This window comes from Solanum stenotomum, chromosome 9 (genome assembly GCF_019186545.1).
Source record: "Solanum stenotomum isolate F172 chromosome 9, ASM1918654v1, whole genome shotgun sequence".
Classification (NCBI taxonomy): domain Eukaryota; kingdom Viridiplantae; phylum Streptophyta; class Magnoliopsida; order Solanales; family Solanaceae; genus Solanum; species Solanum stenotomum.
The window spans coordinates 18,497,155-18,516,901 of record NC_064290.1 but is presented as its reverse complement, the minus strand read 5'-3'; the positions used below and the strand labels follow the sequence as shown (position 1 = coordinate 18,516,901).

The 19,747-nt window shown below is 35.3% G+C and overlaps 2 protein-coding genes across 6 annotated transcripts; one reads left to right on the top strand and one right to left on the bottom strand.

Moving 5' to 3' along the window:
• The first annotated feature begins 4,900 nt into the window (after nucleotides 1–4,900).
• LOC125875974 (uncharacterized) lies at nucleotides 4,901–10,950 on the top strand. 5 transcript variants are annotated; one of them, XM_049557058.1, is made up of 6 exons: nucleotides 4,901–5,033; nucleotides 6,129–6,211; nucleotides 6,651–6,764; nucleotides 10,023–10,149; nucleotides 10,225–10,342; nucleotides 10,528–10,949. In XM_049557058.1, exons 2-6 carry the CDS (start codon nucleotides 6,202–6,204, stop codon nucleotides 10,846–10,848), a joined length of 690 nt encoding a protein of 229 aa, XP_049413015.1. In that variant the 5' UTR covers nucleotides 4,901–5,033; nucleotides 6,129–6,201; the 3' UTR covers nucleotides 10,849–10,949. The 5 variants fall into 5 exon arrangements, with proteins under 5 accessions (XP_049413015.1, XP_049413017.1, XP_049413016.1 ...); XM_049557060.1 differs by having other exon boundaries at nucleotides 4,957–5,033; nucleotides 10,547–10,750; XM_049557059.1 differs by having other exon boundaries at nucleotides 4,966–5,033; nucleotides 6,126–6,211.
• An 866-nt stretch (nucleotides 10,951–11,816) lies between these two features.
• LOC125877811 (UBP1-associated proteins 1C) lies at nucleotides 11,817–15,881 on the bottom strand. Its single transcript, XM_049559079.1, has 6 exons — nucleotides 15,612–15,881; nucleotides 15,448–15,522; nucleotides 13,419–13,549; nucleotides 12,492–12,951; nucleotides 12,235–12,333; nucleotides 11,817–12,132 (listed from the first exon to the last, which is right to left on the bottom strand). The coding sequence occupies exons 1-6, from the start codon at nucleotides 15,696–15,698 to the stop codon at nucleotides 12,067–12,069; spliced, it is 918 nt and encodes a 305-aa protein (XP_049415036.1). The 5' UTR covers nucleotides 15,699–15,881; the 3' UTR covers nucleotides 11,817–12,066.
• Nucleotides 15,882–19,747: the final 3,866 nt, after the last annotated feature.

Genomic DNA, 19,747 nt, shown 5'->3' with positions numbered 1-19,747 from the left:
AAATGATGCCGAGGCAGGGCCTTCACAAAAATATGATGACAATATTGAAGAAAATTTGGCTTTAAAAGATGATGATTTTGGTGACCTTGATGATATTACTCATTTGGAAGTTGAAGACTTCTTTGGAGATCAAAATTAATGTTTGATCATTTGATTGGGGAAAATAATTATATTGTTTTATTTATGTGTTTTTTTATTGTTATGTTTTTCCTTATGTTGTTTTTATATTCAGAAAAAAAGTACTTTTATTTTCTTGCAAAGTTGTTGATTTTTCATATTTCTTATGATGTACTTTTATTTTATGAAGATAAATAAAATTCCCCAATCTTCAATTGGTTCAAGATGAGTAATGGAGATATGTGTCTTCTTGATAGTGCTACAACTCACACTATTTCAAGAGAAAAGAAATATTTCTCTACTTTGATTGTGAAAAAGGCTTATGTTAATACAATATCTGGTAGTGCAAAATTAATTGAGGGCTCTGAAAGAGCAGCCTTACTACTACCTGGGGGAACAATATTAACTATTGAAAATGCATTGTACTGTAGTAAGTCTCAAAGAAACTTATTAAGTTTCAAGGTTATTCGCCAAAATGGCTATCATGTTGAGACTGCCAATGAAGGAAATGTTGAATACCTTTATATTACTACAATAAAATTGGGGCAAAACTATGTGCAAGAAAAATTACTCGCATTTTCTTCTGGATTGTACCATACAAGTATTAGTATGGTTGAATCACATGCCATAGTAAACAAAGGGCTTACTAATTCTAATGATTTTATCATTTGGCATGACCGGTTGGGCCATCCCGGTTATAATATGATGCGCAAAATTATTGAGAATTCACATGGGCATACTTTGAAGAATCAGAAAATTCTTCATTCAAAGAAATTCTCTTGTGCTGCTTGTTCTCAAGGAAAATTGGTTATTAAACCATCAGCAGCTAAGGTTGGGATTGAATCCCCTGTATTTTTGGAACGTATACATGGTGATATGTGGGCCAATTCACCCTCCATGTAGGCCATTTAAATATTATATGGTCTTGATAGATGCATCTACAAGATGGTCACATGTGTGCTTATTATCAACTCGCAATATGGCTTTTGCGAGGTTGTTGGCTCAAATAATAAGATTAAGAGCACGATTTCCAGATTATGCAATAAAGACAATTCTTCTTGATAATCCTGGTGAGTTTACATCGTAGGCCTTTAATGATTATTGTTTGTCCACTGGAATAACAATTGAACATCCAGTTGCTCATGTTCACACTCAAAATGGTCTAGCGGAATCTTTGATTAAGCGTCTCCAATTGATAGCTAGACCATTGTTAATGAGGACAAAGTTGCCTGTTTCAATATGGGGACATGCTATTTTGCATGTAGCAGCATTGGTGCGCATAAGACCAACTAGTTATCATGAATTCTCTCCATTACAGTTGGTTTTTGGTCATGAGCCAAATATTTCCGATCTTAAAATTTTTGGGTGCGCGGTATACGTTCCAATTGCCCCACCGCTACGCACAAAGATGGGTCCCCAAAGAAGGTTGGGAGTGTATGTTGGGTATGAATCTCCTTCTATTATCAAATATTTGGAACCTATGACAGGAGATATATTTACGGCAAGGTTTGCTGATTGTCATTTTGATGAATCAGCATACCCAACATTAGGGGGAGAACATAAACAGTTGGAAAAAAAAGATAGATTGGAATTCATTATCTCTATCTCATTTGGATCCTCGAACAAATCAATGTGAGCAAGAGGTTAAAAAGATGATTTATTTGCAAAATGTTGCAAATCAATTGCCAGATGCATTTACTAACCTTCCAAGGATTATTAAATCTTATATTCCAGCTGCAAATGCTCCAGTTCGAGTTGATATCCCGATAGGACAAATTGTTAAAGCAAATGAGTCTAAATCATGTTTAAAACGTGGTAGGCCAATTGGTTCAAAAGATAAAAATCCTCGAAAAAGAAAAGGAACAAATGATCATGAAGATCGTACCATAGAGGAAATTGCTTAAGAAGAGCCCTGAGACATAACAAATGATAAGACCACAAAGAAGGTCCAAATAACTGAAAATAATGAGAATGAAGAAATCTCAATAAGTTATGTCTCGACGAGAAAAATGTGGAATCGAAGTAGTATTGTGGTGGACAATATTTTTGCTTATAATGTTGCTGTTGAAATAATGCAACATGGTGAGGATTTTGAACCAAAATCTGTCAATGAATATAGACAGAGAAATGATTGGCCAAAATGGAAGGAAGCAATTCAAGCGGAATTGACTTCACTTGAAAAACGTGAAGTTTTTGGACCAATAGTCCAAACACCTGAAGGTGTCAAGCCAGTGGGGTACAAATGGGTTTTTGTGCGAAAATGAAATGAAAAAGGTGAAGTTGTCAGATATATAGCACGACTTGTGGCACAAGATTTTTCGCAAAGGCCTGACATTGATTATGTGGAGACATATTCTCCAGTGGTGGATGCAATTACCTTCAGTATCTAATAAATCTGGCAGTTCATGAAAAACTTGAAATGCGTCTAATGGATGTTGTCACAACCTATTTATATGGCTCATTGGACCACGATATTTTCATGAAAGTTCCTGAAGCATACAATGTGCCTGACGCATATAAAAATTCACAAGAAAATTGTTCGATAAGGCTTCAAAAATCCTTATATGGATTGAAACAATCAGGACGAATGTGGTACAATCGTCTTAGCCAATTTTTGCTAAGGACGGGCACAGAAATGACTCTATTTGTCCTTGTGTTTTTATAAAAAGGTCTGGATCTGATTTTGTTATAATAGTTGTATATGTTGATGATTTAAATATCATTGGCACTCGTAAAGAGCTTTCAAAAGCCGTTGAGTATTTAATGAAAGAATTTGAAATGAAAGATCTTGGTAAGACAAAATTTTGTCTTGGCCTACAAATTGAGCATTTGAAAAATAGAATATTTGTTCATCAGTCAACATACATAGAAAAGGTTTTAAAGCGATTTTACATGGATAAATCACATCCATTGAGTACCCGATGGTTGTGATATCGCTTGACATACATAAAGATCCATTTCGACCTCAAGAAAATGATGAAGAGCTTCTTGGCAATGAAACTCCATATCTTAGTGCCATTGGTGCGCTTATGTATCTTGCTAATAATACTCGACCAAATATCTGTTTTGTAGTAAGTTTATTGGCAAGATTCAACTCGTCTCCAACAAAGAGACATTGGAATGGAGTCAAACATATATTAAGATATCTTCAGGGAACCATTGATATGAGATTAATTTTATTCTAATAAATCCAAGTCAGAAATGATTGGTTATGCAGATGCTGGATATTTGTCTGATCCACATAAAGCTCGATCTCAGACAGGCTATTTATTTACATATGGAGGCACAGCTATATCTTGGCGTTCAATGAAGCAAACATTAGCTGCTACTTCTTCAAATCATGCCGAAATAATAGTCATCCATGAAGTGAGTCGGGAATGTGTTTGGTGGAGATCAATGACTCAACATATTCAAGAAATGTGTGGTTTTTCTATGGAAAAAGATATTCCAACTACATTATACGAAGACAATGTTGCATGTATAGCTCAACTAAAGGGAGGATATATTAAAGGAGATAGAACAAAACACATTTCACCAAAATTCTTTTTAACTCATGATCTTGAGAAAAAAGATGAAATAAATGTTCAACAAATTCGCTCAGTTGATAATTTAGCGGATCTTTTCACTAAAGCATTACCAACCTCAACATTTGAAAAGTTGGTATTCAAGATTGGAATGCGTCGTCTCCAAGAAATTAAATGATGTTCGCAACAGGGGGAGTAAACTACACACTGCACTCTTTTTCCCTGGACCTAGGTTTTATCCCAATGGGTTTTCCTGGCAAGGTTTTTAACGAGGCAGCAAACAAAGCGTATTACAAGATATGTGTACTCTTTTGTCCTTCACTAAGATTTTTTTTTTCCACAGGGTTTTTTTTCTTAGTAAGGTTTTAACGATGCATATTATCTATCAATGGTCATCCAAGGGGGAGTGTTGTAAATCATTTTGGTGGTTAAATGGATGACCATAACTCCTAGGTTAATTTCATCCTTTATTGGTAGTAATGTTGTTGATAATATGGTTAATTGGATGACCATAACTCCTAGGTTTATTTCCTCCTTAATGGGTAGTAATTCTCAAGGTTTAATGAAATGTTTATGACACCTTTTGGTATTCCTCAATGTAATCCTATAAATAGTGGTGTTGAGAATAATGTTGGATACACTTGAAAGAAAAAATGTTAGTTTATATTGTTCCTCTTGTCTTATAGTCTTCTTCTCTTCCTCTTTATATTGTTCTTTTGTCCTTAAGTTTTACAACAAAGAATAGTTTTTAGTTTCTTTTTAATACTATTGTCTATTAGATTAATTAATAGGGAAACTTACATAGATATACAACATTAAAAAAATATTTACCATTTATAGCAAGAACATTTTTTTTTCATTTGATCACTTTAATACATTAATAATATAATTTTAATACATATTACAAAGAATAATTTATTATTCACATATACTACAAGTTTTATCGATGAATATTACATTTATCACATAATTTAATACACTTATAATACAATGTGTCAATTTCTTACCAAACAAGCATAATATATTTTAAAAATAATTATAATACATATATATTACATACATAATTCTCTTTTCATACATATTGCAGATTTAACATAATATTAGTAAAAATGATAATAAATAAAAAATATCGCTAAGATCAATAATTATTTATTAAAAGATATCATCCAAGTAATTTTTTCCTAATAATATGTCATAAATTGAAACGAAATAAAACAGAGTTTTCTCTTATTTTTTAAGTATGTCACAATCAATATGAATAGGAAGAGAGTGAGTCATTTTAATGATAAACCAAACACACTACTCTTTTGTCTTGCTCTACCGCTTACTTTCTTGTTTGGAGAAAGACTTGAAAATTCTAAAATCTCAAGCTTAAGCAGAAGCAATTGAACTGTAAGTTTTTCTCAAATATTTTTGTTTTTTTTTCTCTTTTTTACAAATCAGATTCTTGTTTTTTCTTCTCTGGATTAGTATATAAATTGATATAAGTGGGTACTAATCAAGAAATGGAAAATTTGTTATAGTTTTCAGCTGTGGCTGTCGGTTTTCTTGTGTTGAATTTTCTAGTAGTAATTGTTTTGGATCTTTATTTCTTTCTTCCTTTCTCCGATCGGAATTTCTCTTATGTTGGGCTAATTCTTCTGTTTCTTCTGGTGGACGGTAGGTAGTTGATATTTGTTAATTTTTTAGCTTTGTTTAATCTGTTTTATTAAAATATATCTATGAAAATTTAGCCATTAATCCTCATCTGCTAAATTCAACTTCTTTGTCCATTTTGAGTAAACAAAGCTTTTATTGGACTGTTTAAATATTTTTTGTTTTACTTAAAACTGATATGAAATTGTGGGCTAAACATACTTGAAATAGATTATAGATGTGTTCAAGCTTTAGAAAGTAGTGAGATAAACCACCAGTCAAGGCATGTGAATTCTTCATTTTCTGGTTCAGAAATTACTTTTTCATCTTTATGTCATGATTTGTAAACATAGGAGGGTTATCATCATATTGTTGTTTAGTTACATGTTTAACTATGATGAAGTGGTTGCTAGATGAAAAATTGACCTTTCAATCAGTGGCGGATCCACGACTTAAACTTTCACTAATGGGGTTTGAAAAATAAAAATATACTACTTGAGAATGAATTTAGAACCTCAAGAGAATTTTGGTCTCTAAACCACTAGCCAACCTCTAATCTTTTGCTTAGCAGGCTTAAAATTTATATATATACATGAAATTTTAAAAAAATACCTTAGATATACCATGTAATTTTTTGCCGAACCCCCTCACTACCCACTAGATCCGCCATGCTTTCAATGGTATTGACACAATTATGCTTAACAATGCTAGATATAATCTATTCTTCCTTAATCAATTGGAAAAATTAGTGGCTCATTCGTTTTCCAACTTTGCCGGCATTACTCAATGAGTTATTGCTTACACATGGTAAATTAGTAAGGTTGAAGTCCTTTATTTGATCATGCAAAGTAGGTTATCTGAAGGTCAAGCAGAGGGGATAACTCAAAATACTTGGAAGGTAGAAGCCATCAGCTAAGAACTACACATGGACAAAGGTAAGCGTTTAGTCTACCTAACCTAATTTGCGATCTCATTTTTCAGATTTCCGACAGAGTTTTCTGTGATTACATTGATCATTGTATATATTTGTTTGTTGGTGATGCATTCTTCATGTAGCCCGTGATAAATTTCTACTTTATGTCTTATTCCATTAGATTTCTTGTAGTTATCTTTAAATGTTGAGTTCAAGTTAGTCAAAAAGTTGTTACTGCATGATGAAATGCTTATGAATGAGTGTCACTTTGTACAGTTGTTTGAAGTTTTACATAATGAACTCTTCTAGGATATGTATATTACTTGGTTTAGAATATGCATATTTTTTCAGGAAAAATTGTGTTTACCCTTCATTTGCAATTGGAGGATTTAATACTCGTACTGAATTTTAGATGAAGGAATTTTTGTAGCCATGATTAATTGGACATCTGGGTTTAACAGGGGCTACTCTTGAAGCTGGAGAGGGCAGAAATACTGTTGAACTCGTGAAATCAGCCTCTGAAAAACATCTTGACCTTTTGAGGCCATCAGCTCGATATTATTCAGTGTCGAAAGGTAGTCTTTTCTTAAATTTATAAGTTATAAGAAATTTTATAAAAGCTTGAACTAAGCCAGTGCATCAGGCGTAATTACAAGCCGTGCAAATTCTCTACTGTGTGTAGCATTGCATGAACATCTCGTACAATGACCAGTCTGCACCAAAAAGCAAGCAAATAAATCCATTTTTGAGGCGGTTAATGTTTCTCCTATTGCCTTAGAATATTCTGCTATTTCTTTCAAGCCAGACCATTCACCAACTACCATGACCTGAAGTATAATGTTCCAGTCTTTTGAGAATTCTTGCATATGCCCTTCTGTTCCAGCACTGTGGAAGCTCTGTAATGGAGCTAGGCATGGTCCAACACATGCCAAGTATTGTCGAAGACATGCCCCATAATTGACTTGTGACCCGGCAGTACAAAAAAAGGTGACCGACTTCTTTAGGTCGTTCTTCACACAATGGGCATTTGCTGCAAAGTTGAAATCCCCTCTTTTGATTGTTTATTTAAGTGAGTCAAGCATCCCTAGCCAAATTCCAAGAAAGGCAAGAGACCTTCAAAGGAGTACTATTGAACCAAATCTTTTTCCAAGGCCAAATAACCCTGTTGGTGTCAGATTGCATCACAATGTAGCAATTTCCAACTGAAAAAGTCCTTTGGAGTGCCCCTTTTTTTGAGAATGGTAAATTTACTTCTATATATTCAACAGGTGTACTACAACAAGTGTAGTCCCCCTTCACAAAAGTTGTCACTTTACAACGTCCTAATGTATCTAATTACAGCCAGTCAATTGCATTAAAAACATCCTCTGTGCTGTCTATAACTACTTGTTTACACCAAAAATAGTAAAGGCCTAAGCAATCTGTCTTGATCTTCTGTATGTTGCTCTTTTTGCCTTCAAAACTTCTCTGATTTCTCTCTTTCCATATGGTCCACCAAATACATGCAGGAGCCATCTTCCATCTCTCATCCTTTCCCGCATTACCATCACTGATCCAACTTCTTAGCACCTCTTTGATTCTCCCAGGTTTCACCCACCTGATCTTTCTCTTGTGGATGAACATTTGCCACAGCTGGTCTGTCCATACACAATGTAGAAAGAGATGGTTGACTGTCTCTATTTGTTCTTCGCATAGATATCATCTAGAGCATAGGTTGATTTTCCTCTTGTTAAGGTTTTCTTGAGTGAGGACTGCTTCCTTTGCCAGTACCCACGTAAAGTAGTTTACCTTATGAGGCACTTTGGTCTTCCAGATCATTCTCCATGGCCATCCTATCTCCTGAGTATTTGTTCCTGTCAAGTCTTTGTAAGCTGACTTGACAGTAAAAATACCTTTGCTGTCCACCTTCCACACCAAACTGTCTCTTTCTTCTGTAAGATTAAGGTTTTGAGGGACTGTGTTCAGAAAAGCTGCTACAAAGGTCATCTCCCAATCATTTAAGTTCCTTCTAAGATGAAGGTTCCACCCTTGTCCTGTCCATAGTTCAGCCACAGTAGCATCCTGAGCTTGGCTTAAGTTGTATAGCTCAGGAAAAGTCTGCATCAGAGGCCACTGCCCACACCATATATCCTTCCAGAAAGCCATCTTCTCTCCATTACCAACCTTGCAACTTGTTCTTGTAGAAACTAGTTGCCATAGGTTCCTGATGGATCTCCATACACTACAATTATAAGGAGTTGTCACCTCCTCTGTCATCCATCTATCCTGCATGCCATATTTTGATCTGATCACCTCTTTCCATAGAGCTTCTTCTGGGGATGCAAACTTCCATAACCACTTCATCATCAAACTCTTGTTGTGTGTGTTCAGTTCTCTGATACTTAAACCCCCACCTCTCTTGCTTTGGATCAGCTCCTCCCACTTCACTAGGTGATATTTCTTCTTGTCTTCACTTCCCTTCCATAAAAAGTTCCTCCTGATTGCATCTAATCATTCAGTCACACTAGCTGGAGCAGGGAAGACAGACATCATATATGAAGGGAGAGAATCCAACACACTATTCACCAAAGTGAGTCTGCCACCTGAGGATAGGTACTGACTTTTCCAGCTTGCCAACTTTTTTTCACTTTTCTCTATCACACCACTCCATATGTCCTTTGATTTGCTCTGAGCTCCTAAAGGCATGCCCAAGTAAGTTGTTGGGAGTTCACCCACTTTTCCCCCTAATCCTTTGGAGTGCCCCTTCCAACTGATCGGTCAACTTTGTTGTGATCCAAAACTAGCCATTTTCTTTATTTTTTGGGATACCATAACTATTTTGGCCTTCTATATTCTGATCACAACCTGGACAGCTCTCGGTGGACATATGTTTTTTTTTTATGGCAAGGGAAACAAAGGGTGCACACAGGGTAAAACCCCCACTCCTATGCAATAGCTCGCAAACCACATAGGAGAGGTAACCCACACTAGGCAAGCCCGGTGCGGCGAGCTCGACCCAGAAGGCAAACCCTTGCTTTTTTCGAACTTGAGACCTCCAACATGGAAGTCCCAAGCCCAAACCACTGGGCCACCCCGAAGGGTGGTGGACATATGTTTTTCCGTTATGCTTTTAGATTATCCTAGGAAGATAAACCCTATTCCCATGACAATAACTTGTATTTGTGCCTGCATCCAAGAAATGCTCGCAGATTGAAATGCTCATTTCTATTATGTGTGGCCCATATAGATCAGGAAAAGAAGTAGAATGCTGTTAGAATCATTTTCTTCATAAATTTCTATCTATGGATGTTCCCTACCTTTGTCTTATCTATTGTAGCTTCTGAAATCAGAAAAACAAAAAGCTATCAATGTTGTTTTCTCACACTCCTCAGCAAAACACGCAGAATTGCTCTAGGATTGAAGTACATTGAAATATATCTTTATCTTTTCATGTCACAAGTTTTACTTTCATTCAGTTTCTTCTTTGAGGCCTTATTATGGCTCTTTCATAGAGTGAGGATAAAATATTTTGATACATGTTTCATAAGAAAACTATTCTGATACCTGTTTTTACCTATTTAAGTTTTCTGGTCTCTCTCCCTCTCTCCCCATTAGCATTGTTCATAGGTTTTCTTTTCCTTTTGTTTGGGCTGTTGGGGTTAAGGATCTTTTCTAACTTTATGTTCAGTTCCCTGGTATCTATTGTAAATGTGAAGACATGTATTGTTGTAGAAGTTCTTCTGAATTTGACTCAACCTTTTTCTATCTACCAATCATCTGTCCACACTGAGACACAAAATATTTAAATAACTGAGGCAAACCAAAGTTCTGAGTTGGATATACCATGATTATAGGGCAAGCAGGTGATGCAGAAGACCGTGAGAAGGGAAAGTATACCTTGATTAGAGATGTAGAGGACCTTCAAACAGGGTTCTATGATAAACCTCTTCCTTGCTTTGGTTGCGGAGTCGGATGGTTTTCGTAAGTGCTATTATAAGTCTCAGTTACTCTCTCTCTCTCTCTCTGGAAAATCTGATTGTTTATTATTATTACTAGATTTCTACTGGGATTTCTATGCCCGTTGATGTGGTATTATGCCACGATACTTTATTTTGGAAACTACTACCGTAAGGATCCTCGAGAACGTGCCGGGCTTGCTGCATCTGCTATTGCTGTAAGTTGATTCATTTCATTTCCCCCTTGCTAAGCTTTTAACAAAATAATGGATCAATCAAAAGATGGAAAAAGTAAATGCTTGAGATTGCATTTCTCTACCTTTCTTCTTTTCAGTGACCCTTCAATATCTTTTGCTTCTCTTGATACCGTGTTAAAGCGTTAAACAGTCCTAACAGAGTTTAGAATTTACTCTCTTATGCAGGCAACGGTGTGTTCTGTTGTCTTGCTTATTATAGCAGCAACTCTCTTCTTGTAGCTTCTGCGATGCAAAGTTTCATACTAGCCATAGCTATTATGATCAATGTTGTTACTTGTTCTGTAGTCAAGTCAAAAGCCATTTTCGGGTTCAAACTCTCCAATTGTAAATGTTCTTACGAAGAAAAAAGAAAAATCTTATACAGAACTATACACATGAAAATCTCTACCTCCTTAAGTGTTTTATCCAGATTTATTATTGAAATTCCTCGTTTGTATGGATGTTTTTCCATGTTAAAAGTGCTGTAATAATACTATAAGATTTATGTGTACGACAAGTTAAACAGACTCTCCTTTTAGAACAGAAAGAGAGAACCCTTGCTTCAGTCTTCCATCCATTAGGTTTTTACATCTTTCTGCTGTAAAGTGAAGTTGTTTCCAGTCAATGAAGAAAGGGAGGGAGGAAATTTGTGTATTAACAGGGGTGTATGTCATCTGTTGAATCTTGAAATAACAATTTCCTGACAAAAAATCACCTCCATTTATAGATAGCGACGATCTTGCAAGTGGGTTGTTGCGATTACAGGTCTAGGCAGTAACGATACCTAGATCGGTGGCTTACTTTCTATGTAATGGGGAAGAGGACCGAAATGTGCCACTAAAAGCTGCACATCTTTTTCAAATTTCCCAACATATAACCACTTGAGGGACAGAATAGATATTGGAGTTCATTTTTTGGCTTAGAGAGCCACCATCTTAACAGATTTTGTCCTCCATAGAGTTTCCAAGCTACTAAGCTCCATCATCCTCTGGGGCCTCAAATTTCCTGACTATATCATCAATGGGCAGTCTATTGCCTTTGTGCCAAATTTTATTTGCTGAGAGAGTAAAGTTCTTACTTTGTTTTATAATTTGCCAAGCAGACATACATATAAGTAAAAGAACCATCAGTGTTTGCCAGTCCATATGGGCTGGTCCAAGATATTACCTTCTGGGATGTCCATTAGTGATCTCATTTCATTAAAATGTGAAAAAAAAAAATCAGAAAACTAAGGTTGGGATCAAACAAAGTTTTGGTGAAGGTATTTTTGTCCTGAAATTCTGAACGTTTAGGTTTCTAAGGTAAAATTTTCCTTCCAAGTTGCTCTTCTGCAGCAGAAAATAGTTTTTTTTTTAAATAAACGCTTCTAATTTCCCAAAATCTTCATCAAACATGTTGAGATATGAGAATGATGATGATAAGAACTTGACGCTCTTCATAAAGGTGAACACACAAATTTGCTGATAAACCAACAAACTCAAAATAAAATCACAAAATGATCCACGACAATTTTCTTACAAAAACTATTATCTATAATCTAGCACAAACAAAATTTCAGAACAGACTCCTTCAAATTGAAGTAGAGATTAATGGTATGAATGAAGCTTGTTTTTATAGCTTTGGCTCTAGATTGTATCCTTTTGCCTCAATAGATTGCCTAAAACAATGGTTGTAAAACTTATAGGGCGTCGGAATTGAAAGAATTTTCAGGAACTTTTGGTTGCCAATCGTACATATTTGCCATCAACAACGAATTTAGAACTTGAATTTATCTGCACGGAATAGTAACAAAGAATCACATCAGCACCGTACACATTTAGCCAAAGGATTCAAAGAAAGAAACACTGATGCGGTTTCATAGGGATTTAGCTGACCTTATGCTCAATTGTGTCATCTTCCACCATGCCAGACTCATTCACAGACTTCAGAACGATCTTTTTAAGCTTCTTCAACTTCAGAACTCCATCAGAATTCTGTCCCAAATGCAACAAGAGAGTAAGAGAGATACCAGACAATACATATAATCATAAAATAGTCTCTAAGACGTGATACATAAAGAGGAAGAAATGCTCATGAAGATGTATATGAAAGAGAAGTTGCAAATTAGTGATGAAATGGGGAGAACACGTACAGATTTCAAAGCTGATGTGATCAGTTTCTTCCACTTTATCTTCTTCTTGCTGTCGTTTCCGTTAGACCCGTCCACGACAGCTTTATCTTGCTTCACTGTTTCATTTTTGGCTTTCTTCTTGTGTTTTGTTTCCTGTTCTTTTTCGACCTGGATTACTTCACCATTATCTAATTCAGCAGATAGTTTGGCACCACCATTTTCAGATTCCCTGTCTTTCCTTTTCTTATTTAAGTGAGAATTATCATTTTCTGCTTCTTTTGAGTTTTGCTCCTTCAATTCCTCACCTGCTTTGTTCTCAGGAATCTCGCTCTTTTGATTGTTAGCATTTGAGACCTCCACACCACCGTCAGCTGGTTCAGTCTGCTTAGCAGCATGGAAAGCTCGTGCCTTTGCTCTATGTTTCTTACCTTCAGCATGGAGAAGTAGAGTCTGCTTGCTAGTTGCATTGGTATTACACAAACTGCAGATACAACATTTGAGGTCAAACAAGGATGAATTATAAGTATCAGATAAAGGGGAAGGAAGAAAAACATTAGAAAAGAAAATTAACAAATGAAGCATAAGAAACAAGTCTCACAATCCACTAATACAACTATACAAGCCAGTAAGAAAAAAGGAAGAGATAATAAGGTAGGAAAGAGAAGCAGTTACAAAGTTTCAGATAGATGAGGGGATAAGAGGCAAAAGACCATTTTGACTTGGAGTCGGTGATTATAAACCAAGATTGGTAGAAGACAGACAACCTATTGAGCTACAAATAATATTCCCGTTGCAGCAACAGTGCAATAAAAACATTTAACTGGGACAAGGATGATCTGATCTGTTTCAATAAAAGTGTCATTTCATGTCAAGCAATATCCATAACCTTTTTCTTCAATTCTTATAAAAGCTTAATCAGCACGACAAAGATAAAAAGCTTCACCAGACCTACAAAACCAAGGTGGACGGTCTGACAATCCAACATTGATGTCTACATCAGGCTTTTGCTTTGCATCACTGCTGGGTTTGACAGGAGCTCCATTTGAAGCTTTTCCTTGGCCTTTAGGACCATATTTCTCCTGAAGAAAATACAAATCTGTATATATCAAAACACTACTTGAACAAACACACCACACTTGTTTCTCTCTCACTCAAACTCACGCACTGTTTTCGTTTTTCCTTTATCAAAGCAACTCCGTCCTTCCTCATCTCTTTCAACTTCAATAAATCAATCAATCAATCTAATAATTTTCTCTTGAACTAGTAAATTATCAAATCGCATTTGGGTATTATCGAATCTAATTCTCCATCTTTATTTTATATATTTTTGATGATAGTTTTCAGTTACGTATTGGAGTTCAAAAGACCAACAAGATGTCCACAACTTAAGCCAAACAAATATAAACAAATAGGAAATAAAGCACACACATTTCTATGAGAAAATAGAGAGAAATGAGAGAGTTGAGAGTAGACATTCTACCATCAGCAAGTATGTTAAATTCTGGATCTTGAAGTTACAAAATCCAGTAGCCTCTTTTTTAAAATATGCTTTGATAAAAAAATCAATGGTTAAAATATGAGACATCCACATAAATGGTGGGTTTGAATTGTGTGACAAGGTTTTTGCTTTGAGTATTCCTAGAGATATCTTTTCAGCAGCGACAGCAACGAAGGATTTCTCCAATCTACTGATGTATAATTATTTAATGTTTACTTCATCCTATTTCTTCCAAGTTTCCATTGTGTTGCAATTGTAATTGGTTTGCTTTTGTCAATTGATCATTTCACTAAGAGAGCAACTTTTGTTGCCTAAATTTGATGGGTTCTTGATTTTCTCATAGCAGTCATTACACTACCGATCATCATCACCACTATCACCACCACAGACTATCCCACAATCATTAGAGAACATACATGTTTATTTTTTTTAATTCAAATAATGATTTTATTTTATTAAATTTATATATTTTTAATATTTAAACTTTTTTATTTTAATTACATATTTATGTTTAAAAATAAATAAATTATGCACATTTTGATGTAGACATTTAATGTTCACAGTCAAATTCATAAGTCTTAATCTTAATGAAAACAAATGAGACCTGAAGGTGTGTTTGGTATGGATGAAAACATCTTTCATTTTTCCTATGTTTTGTCCAAACATTTTCTCTAGAAAAATAAGTTCCTTAAAAATGAGGAAATGACTTCATTAATGGAAGTAGAGAAAACATCAAAACAAGTTGCATAAGTGTCATTCCAAGTTTATTGTCTCCTCTCCACTCACCCAATCCCTCAACCCCCACTTCCTTGACCATCCACCTCCGAATCCCCACTCCCCATCCCATCTCATTCCCGCCTCTATAGTGTTTTGCTAGATATCATATAAATGCTCTTAGGATAGTATTTTCTTGTTTACTTACCAAACACTAGAAACTAAGCCAAAATCCACTTGTTTTCCAAGATAACATTTTCTAGGAAATTATTCCCCGTATAAAACTTTTTGCATCATACCAAACACAAGAGTTGTGATATTTGGAACAGAAAATGATTTGCAGGCATGTCATATTTCCCCTTTCAATGGAACTTATTTTCCCTTAACCAAACACTGGAAAATGATTTCATTACTGAGAAAGAGAATACTTTTTCGGTAACCAAACACTGGAAAATAATTTCATCAATGGAAATAGGCTGCCATATTTCAAACACATGAGATGAAACTATACATGAAACATTTAGTAACTAACTCTACAAAGAATTTGCAACTAGAGCGAGAATGACGGCCATCATTTTGTCGATTAGCACTCAGCTACTAATTTAGAAAGATAGGTATGGCCTATGGAACACGACACCATTTGCAAATATTCCAGATACAAAAATTAGCACTCGGATCAGACATAGAAGCTGAAGCATCAGAATTTGGGTAGGACAAGTTATGGCACAATTAACTTTGGAACATAAAAAAGGCAGAGAATATTACCGCTTCAGAGATGCATTGGGTGTGAGTTTCAACAGTTTGACGACTAAAAATCTCTCCACAATCAATGCAAGATAGCTTAAGAAAACACAAAAAAAATAAACAATAAGTTAACTTGAATTCGTAATTGCAGTCAGAATCAATCTGAGTATGAAAAAAAAAGACACCTTAAAAGCAGAACAAATTCGAAAGTGGTTTGCCAATTTGGGTTTCTTCAGATTGTCTCCACAATCTTCACACTGAAACCAAACCATTCTGAACTATTTCAACTGGAAAACAAAAAATGGTGGGTGGTTAGGGTTTTAGGGATTGAGGAAAACACAAAGGCTAGCTATGGCGTTCCTGTGTTAAATCCAAAAGAAAGAGAAAACAGCGAACGAGGTGAGTTGAGTTAGTAGCATGGGCCATTGTTTCCTCAGGGCCCAAATATTACTCGGAGAAGTTCGGCCCGTTGGTCTTCATCATACATATATTTAAGGAAACTTAATTATACCTAATTTCCTATTTCACGCATAATTAGAAATTATATCTGATTAGTTTATTTCCTCTCATCTATACTATTCGTATTTCGCTCCCACGCAAAAACTCCACCAATTTAGCATGATTTACTTTTAATTTTTTCAATTTCAAATTAGAGATTTTCCTAAATTTACGTTTTTATGATTATTCATATTAGGTAAATATTTTATGTATGTCTTCCTCCAATGTCAAGCCTGTTGTTGAAGGGAAGTCATCTGAACATAAAACATCAAAAAGGTATGTGATTTTTTTAATGTACCCATTGTATCATTATGTATCATGATACATCATGTATCATTAAGAATATCATGATACATCGTGTATAGAAAATATATCATTATGTAATGTAAAAGTATTATGTATCAAAGATGCATCATTGTGTAATATTTCAAAAAGGTTCATGATACATTATCTATCATAAATGTATCACAATCCATCATGTATATGAAACATATCATTATGTAATGTATCAAAAAGGTATCATGATACCATCAATTACATAATTTATGTAATTGTTCATTGCATTTCAGATCTCGAAATGTCGTATCAGAATTTGAATGATTGACATAGTTGATGCACCTCAATAATAAACTAACTTTGATACTTCAATCCACAAACCCAATAAATATGAAGAAAATGAAGCCAATGGGGGTAAATAGAAGTTATTAGATTTTATTTTTAATTTATTTTGTGGGATAGATTGTTACTAGTATCTCGTTTAAGGAAAATCTCTTATTTGAAATTGAAGAAATTAAAAGTAAATCGTGTTAAATTGGTGGAGTTATTGTGTGGGAGAGAATATGGATGGTATATGTGAGAGAGGAAAAAAATAATCGAATACAATGTCTAAATATGCGTGAAATACGGGATCGAGTATAACTGTGTAGATTTGCTATTAAAATAATAATGTAGCTTTGGTAGACAATTGTTTTAAAGTAGGGTTTCAAGGAATAATATATGACTTATATTTGCTTAGTTGTGCAGATTTTCCCTTTTTAGAGCTCTATCAGTTTCACAAATATATATTCAAATGTAGAGAATTTTAAATTATGATGTATTCAAAATACGTAAGGTCTACATTCTTCACAATTAACAATTTTGATTTTATTGTTTGACTAATTATTATTGTTATTATTATTATTAATAATCAAAATGGCTAGTGGCCATATTTTATTAAAATCAAAATCAACCTCCTAAAAAAATAAGACCAACAATAAAAGCAAATAAAAAAGGAAAATAAAAAGAGAAAAACTTGAGCTTAAAGATGACACAACACAGTCTAAAAATCGGACAAAACTAAGCAAATGAAGTGAACCAATTTGGAAACTCCAAGAAACCTCTCTGCCCCTTTGTCTGCTTCGCTCGTCTACCCCTTTTTAGAGATGCGTTGAAGATTCATTTGATGTTAAGCCAATTTAAAGTTCCGCCTTCTCAGTGAACAGAGGCAATAAAATCGGCTAGGAGAAGGTTGTGGCCAACAAAAAATTGAGTTAAGGGGACTAGGTTCACCTTCTGATAGATTGAGTTTCAGCGACACCTTTTAGTAAAGGTAATATTTTAGATTTGTACTCCCTTAATAATGACACATTGAAAATAACTACTCTAGTATCATTCTTCCAAGTGAATGAGCTTCCGTAGAGGCTAATTACCACACTCTAAAAGGAAACAATTAGACGGGGTGTTTAGTGAGACTATTACATAACAATAATATGAAATTTTTTTGTCGAAATACATATCGCCACTCATAGACAAAAGAAAAAGCTAATTAGCAAATGTTAATACTACAAAGCAAGTCTATTTGTCTTAGTGTGGAACCACCACGAACACCTCAAGCTCTCACCAAGTGCGATGATCCCAATCAACCAAACATGAAATAACTTTAGGTAATAGACATTAGACTTTATAGTATCTTATCTGCTTATGAATGTGTAGAATTCTTACTGTCTATGCTTTGACTTTTGTATTCTCTATGGATTGTTTGCTCTGTTTATGCTTGTATAAGATTAGCTTATTCCTCTTGATTACCTGTTAACTTGCCTGACTCTCAAATTTGGTGTGTGCTTCTTAACTAAATTAGTGATCTTTTTCTCATTAGATAGGATTTGTTGAAAGTTGTTCAGTTGAAAGTTACTTGCAAATAAAAAATTAGGTTATCAAAAACATCTGTCAGGGTATTCCTTTTTCTCATGACATGTTGAACCGTTACAACCATTCTTTCCCTTAGTCTATTTATGAATTCGACCTCCAATCCAAATAGCATTTAGAATATTCATCTTAGTTAGAGAATCTGTCTTTATTATGTGAGGTGTGAATTGTCTGTCAATATAGAATATCAACCCCTCTCTGATGGCAATAGCTTCTGCAACTATGTTAGAAGACTCAGATAATTTGATGCCTTTAGCTCCAACCACATCCCCATTTTCATTGCTAACAACAAAAAAGCGCCGAATTAGTTTAGGGGTGAATGAGAACCTTTCTATGTTAAAGAAGTGTATAGGTGTCCTGGTGTCCATTCTCCCTCTAGAAGGTTTAGGGGTGAATGAGAACCTTTCTTATGAAGAGGTTCCGGTCGAAATTCTAGATCGTCAAGTTAAGAGGTTGAGGAATAAAGAGGTTGCCTCCATAAATGTCCTATTGAGAAACCAACTAGTTGAGGGTGCAACATGGGAGGCCGAGGCCGACATGAAGTCCCGCTACTGTCATCTTTTGATGTTCTAAAAATAGCCTTCCGATCAAGATATGGTCATTTTGAGTTCTTAGTGATGTCCTTTGGTCTTACAAATGCCCCGGCGGCTTTCATAGACCTTATGAATCGTGTGTTTAGAAATTTTCTAGACTCATTTGTTATTGTCTTTATTGATGACATCTTGATATACTCGAAATGTGAGGATGATCATATGAATCATTTGAGGATAGTATTGCAAGCCCTCAAAGATCACCAACTCTATGCTAAGTTTAGCAAGTGCGAGTTTTGGCTAAGGTCGGTTGCTTTCCTTGGTCACATTGTTTCTAGTGAGGGTATAGAAGTAGATCCAAAGAAAACAGATGCGGTCAAAAGATGGCCTAGACCTTTGAATCCTTCCGACATCCGAAGCTTTTTGGGTTTGGCCGGTCACTACCGGAGGTTTATTGAGGGATTTTCATCTTATGCATCTCCATTAACGGCGTTAACTCAAAAGAAGTCCAAGTTCGAATGGTCGGAATCATGTGAAAAGAGCTTCCAATTGTTGAAAGATAAGCTCACCTCCGCTATGGTTCTGACCTTACTGGAGGGCACTGATGGGTTTATAGTATATTGGGACGCTTTTCGAGTGGGTTTGGGTTGTGTCCTCATGTAGCATGGTAAGGTTATAGCTTATGCCTCGAGACAACTCAAGGTGCATGAGAAGAATTATCCAACTCATGACCTTGAGCTTGCGGCCGTAGTCTTTGCTTTAAAGATTTGCAAACACTATCTCTATGGGGTACATGTGGATGTGTTTACCGACCACAAGAGTCTTCAATATGTTTTTAGCCAAAAAGAATTGAATCTCCGACAAAGGAGGTGGTTGGAACTCTTAAAAGATTATGCTATGAGTGTCCTTTACCACCCCAAAACAGCAAATGTGGTTGCGGATGCTTTGAGTCGTATATCTATGGGTAGTGTGTCACATATGGAATAAGAGAAAAGGGAGTTAGCCCGTGATGTACATAGGCTAGCCCGGTTAGGTGTCCGACTTGAAGATTCCTTAAAAGGAGGTGTCATGGTCCGTCATAATTCTCAATCATCGATTGTTGTTGACGT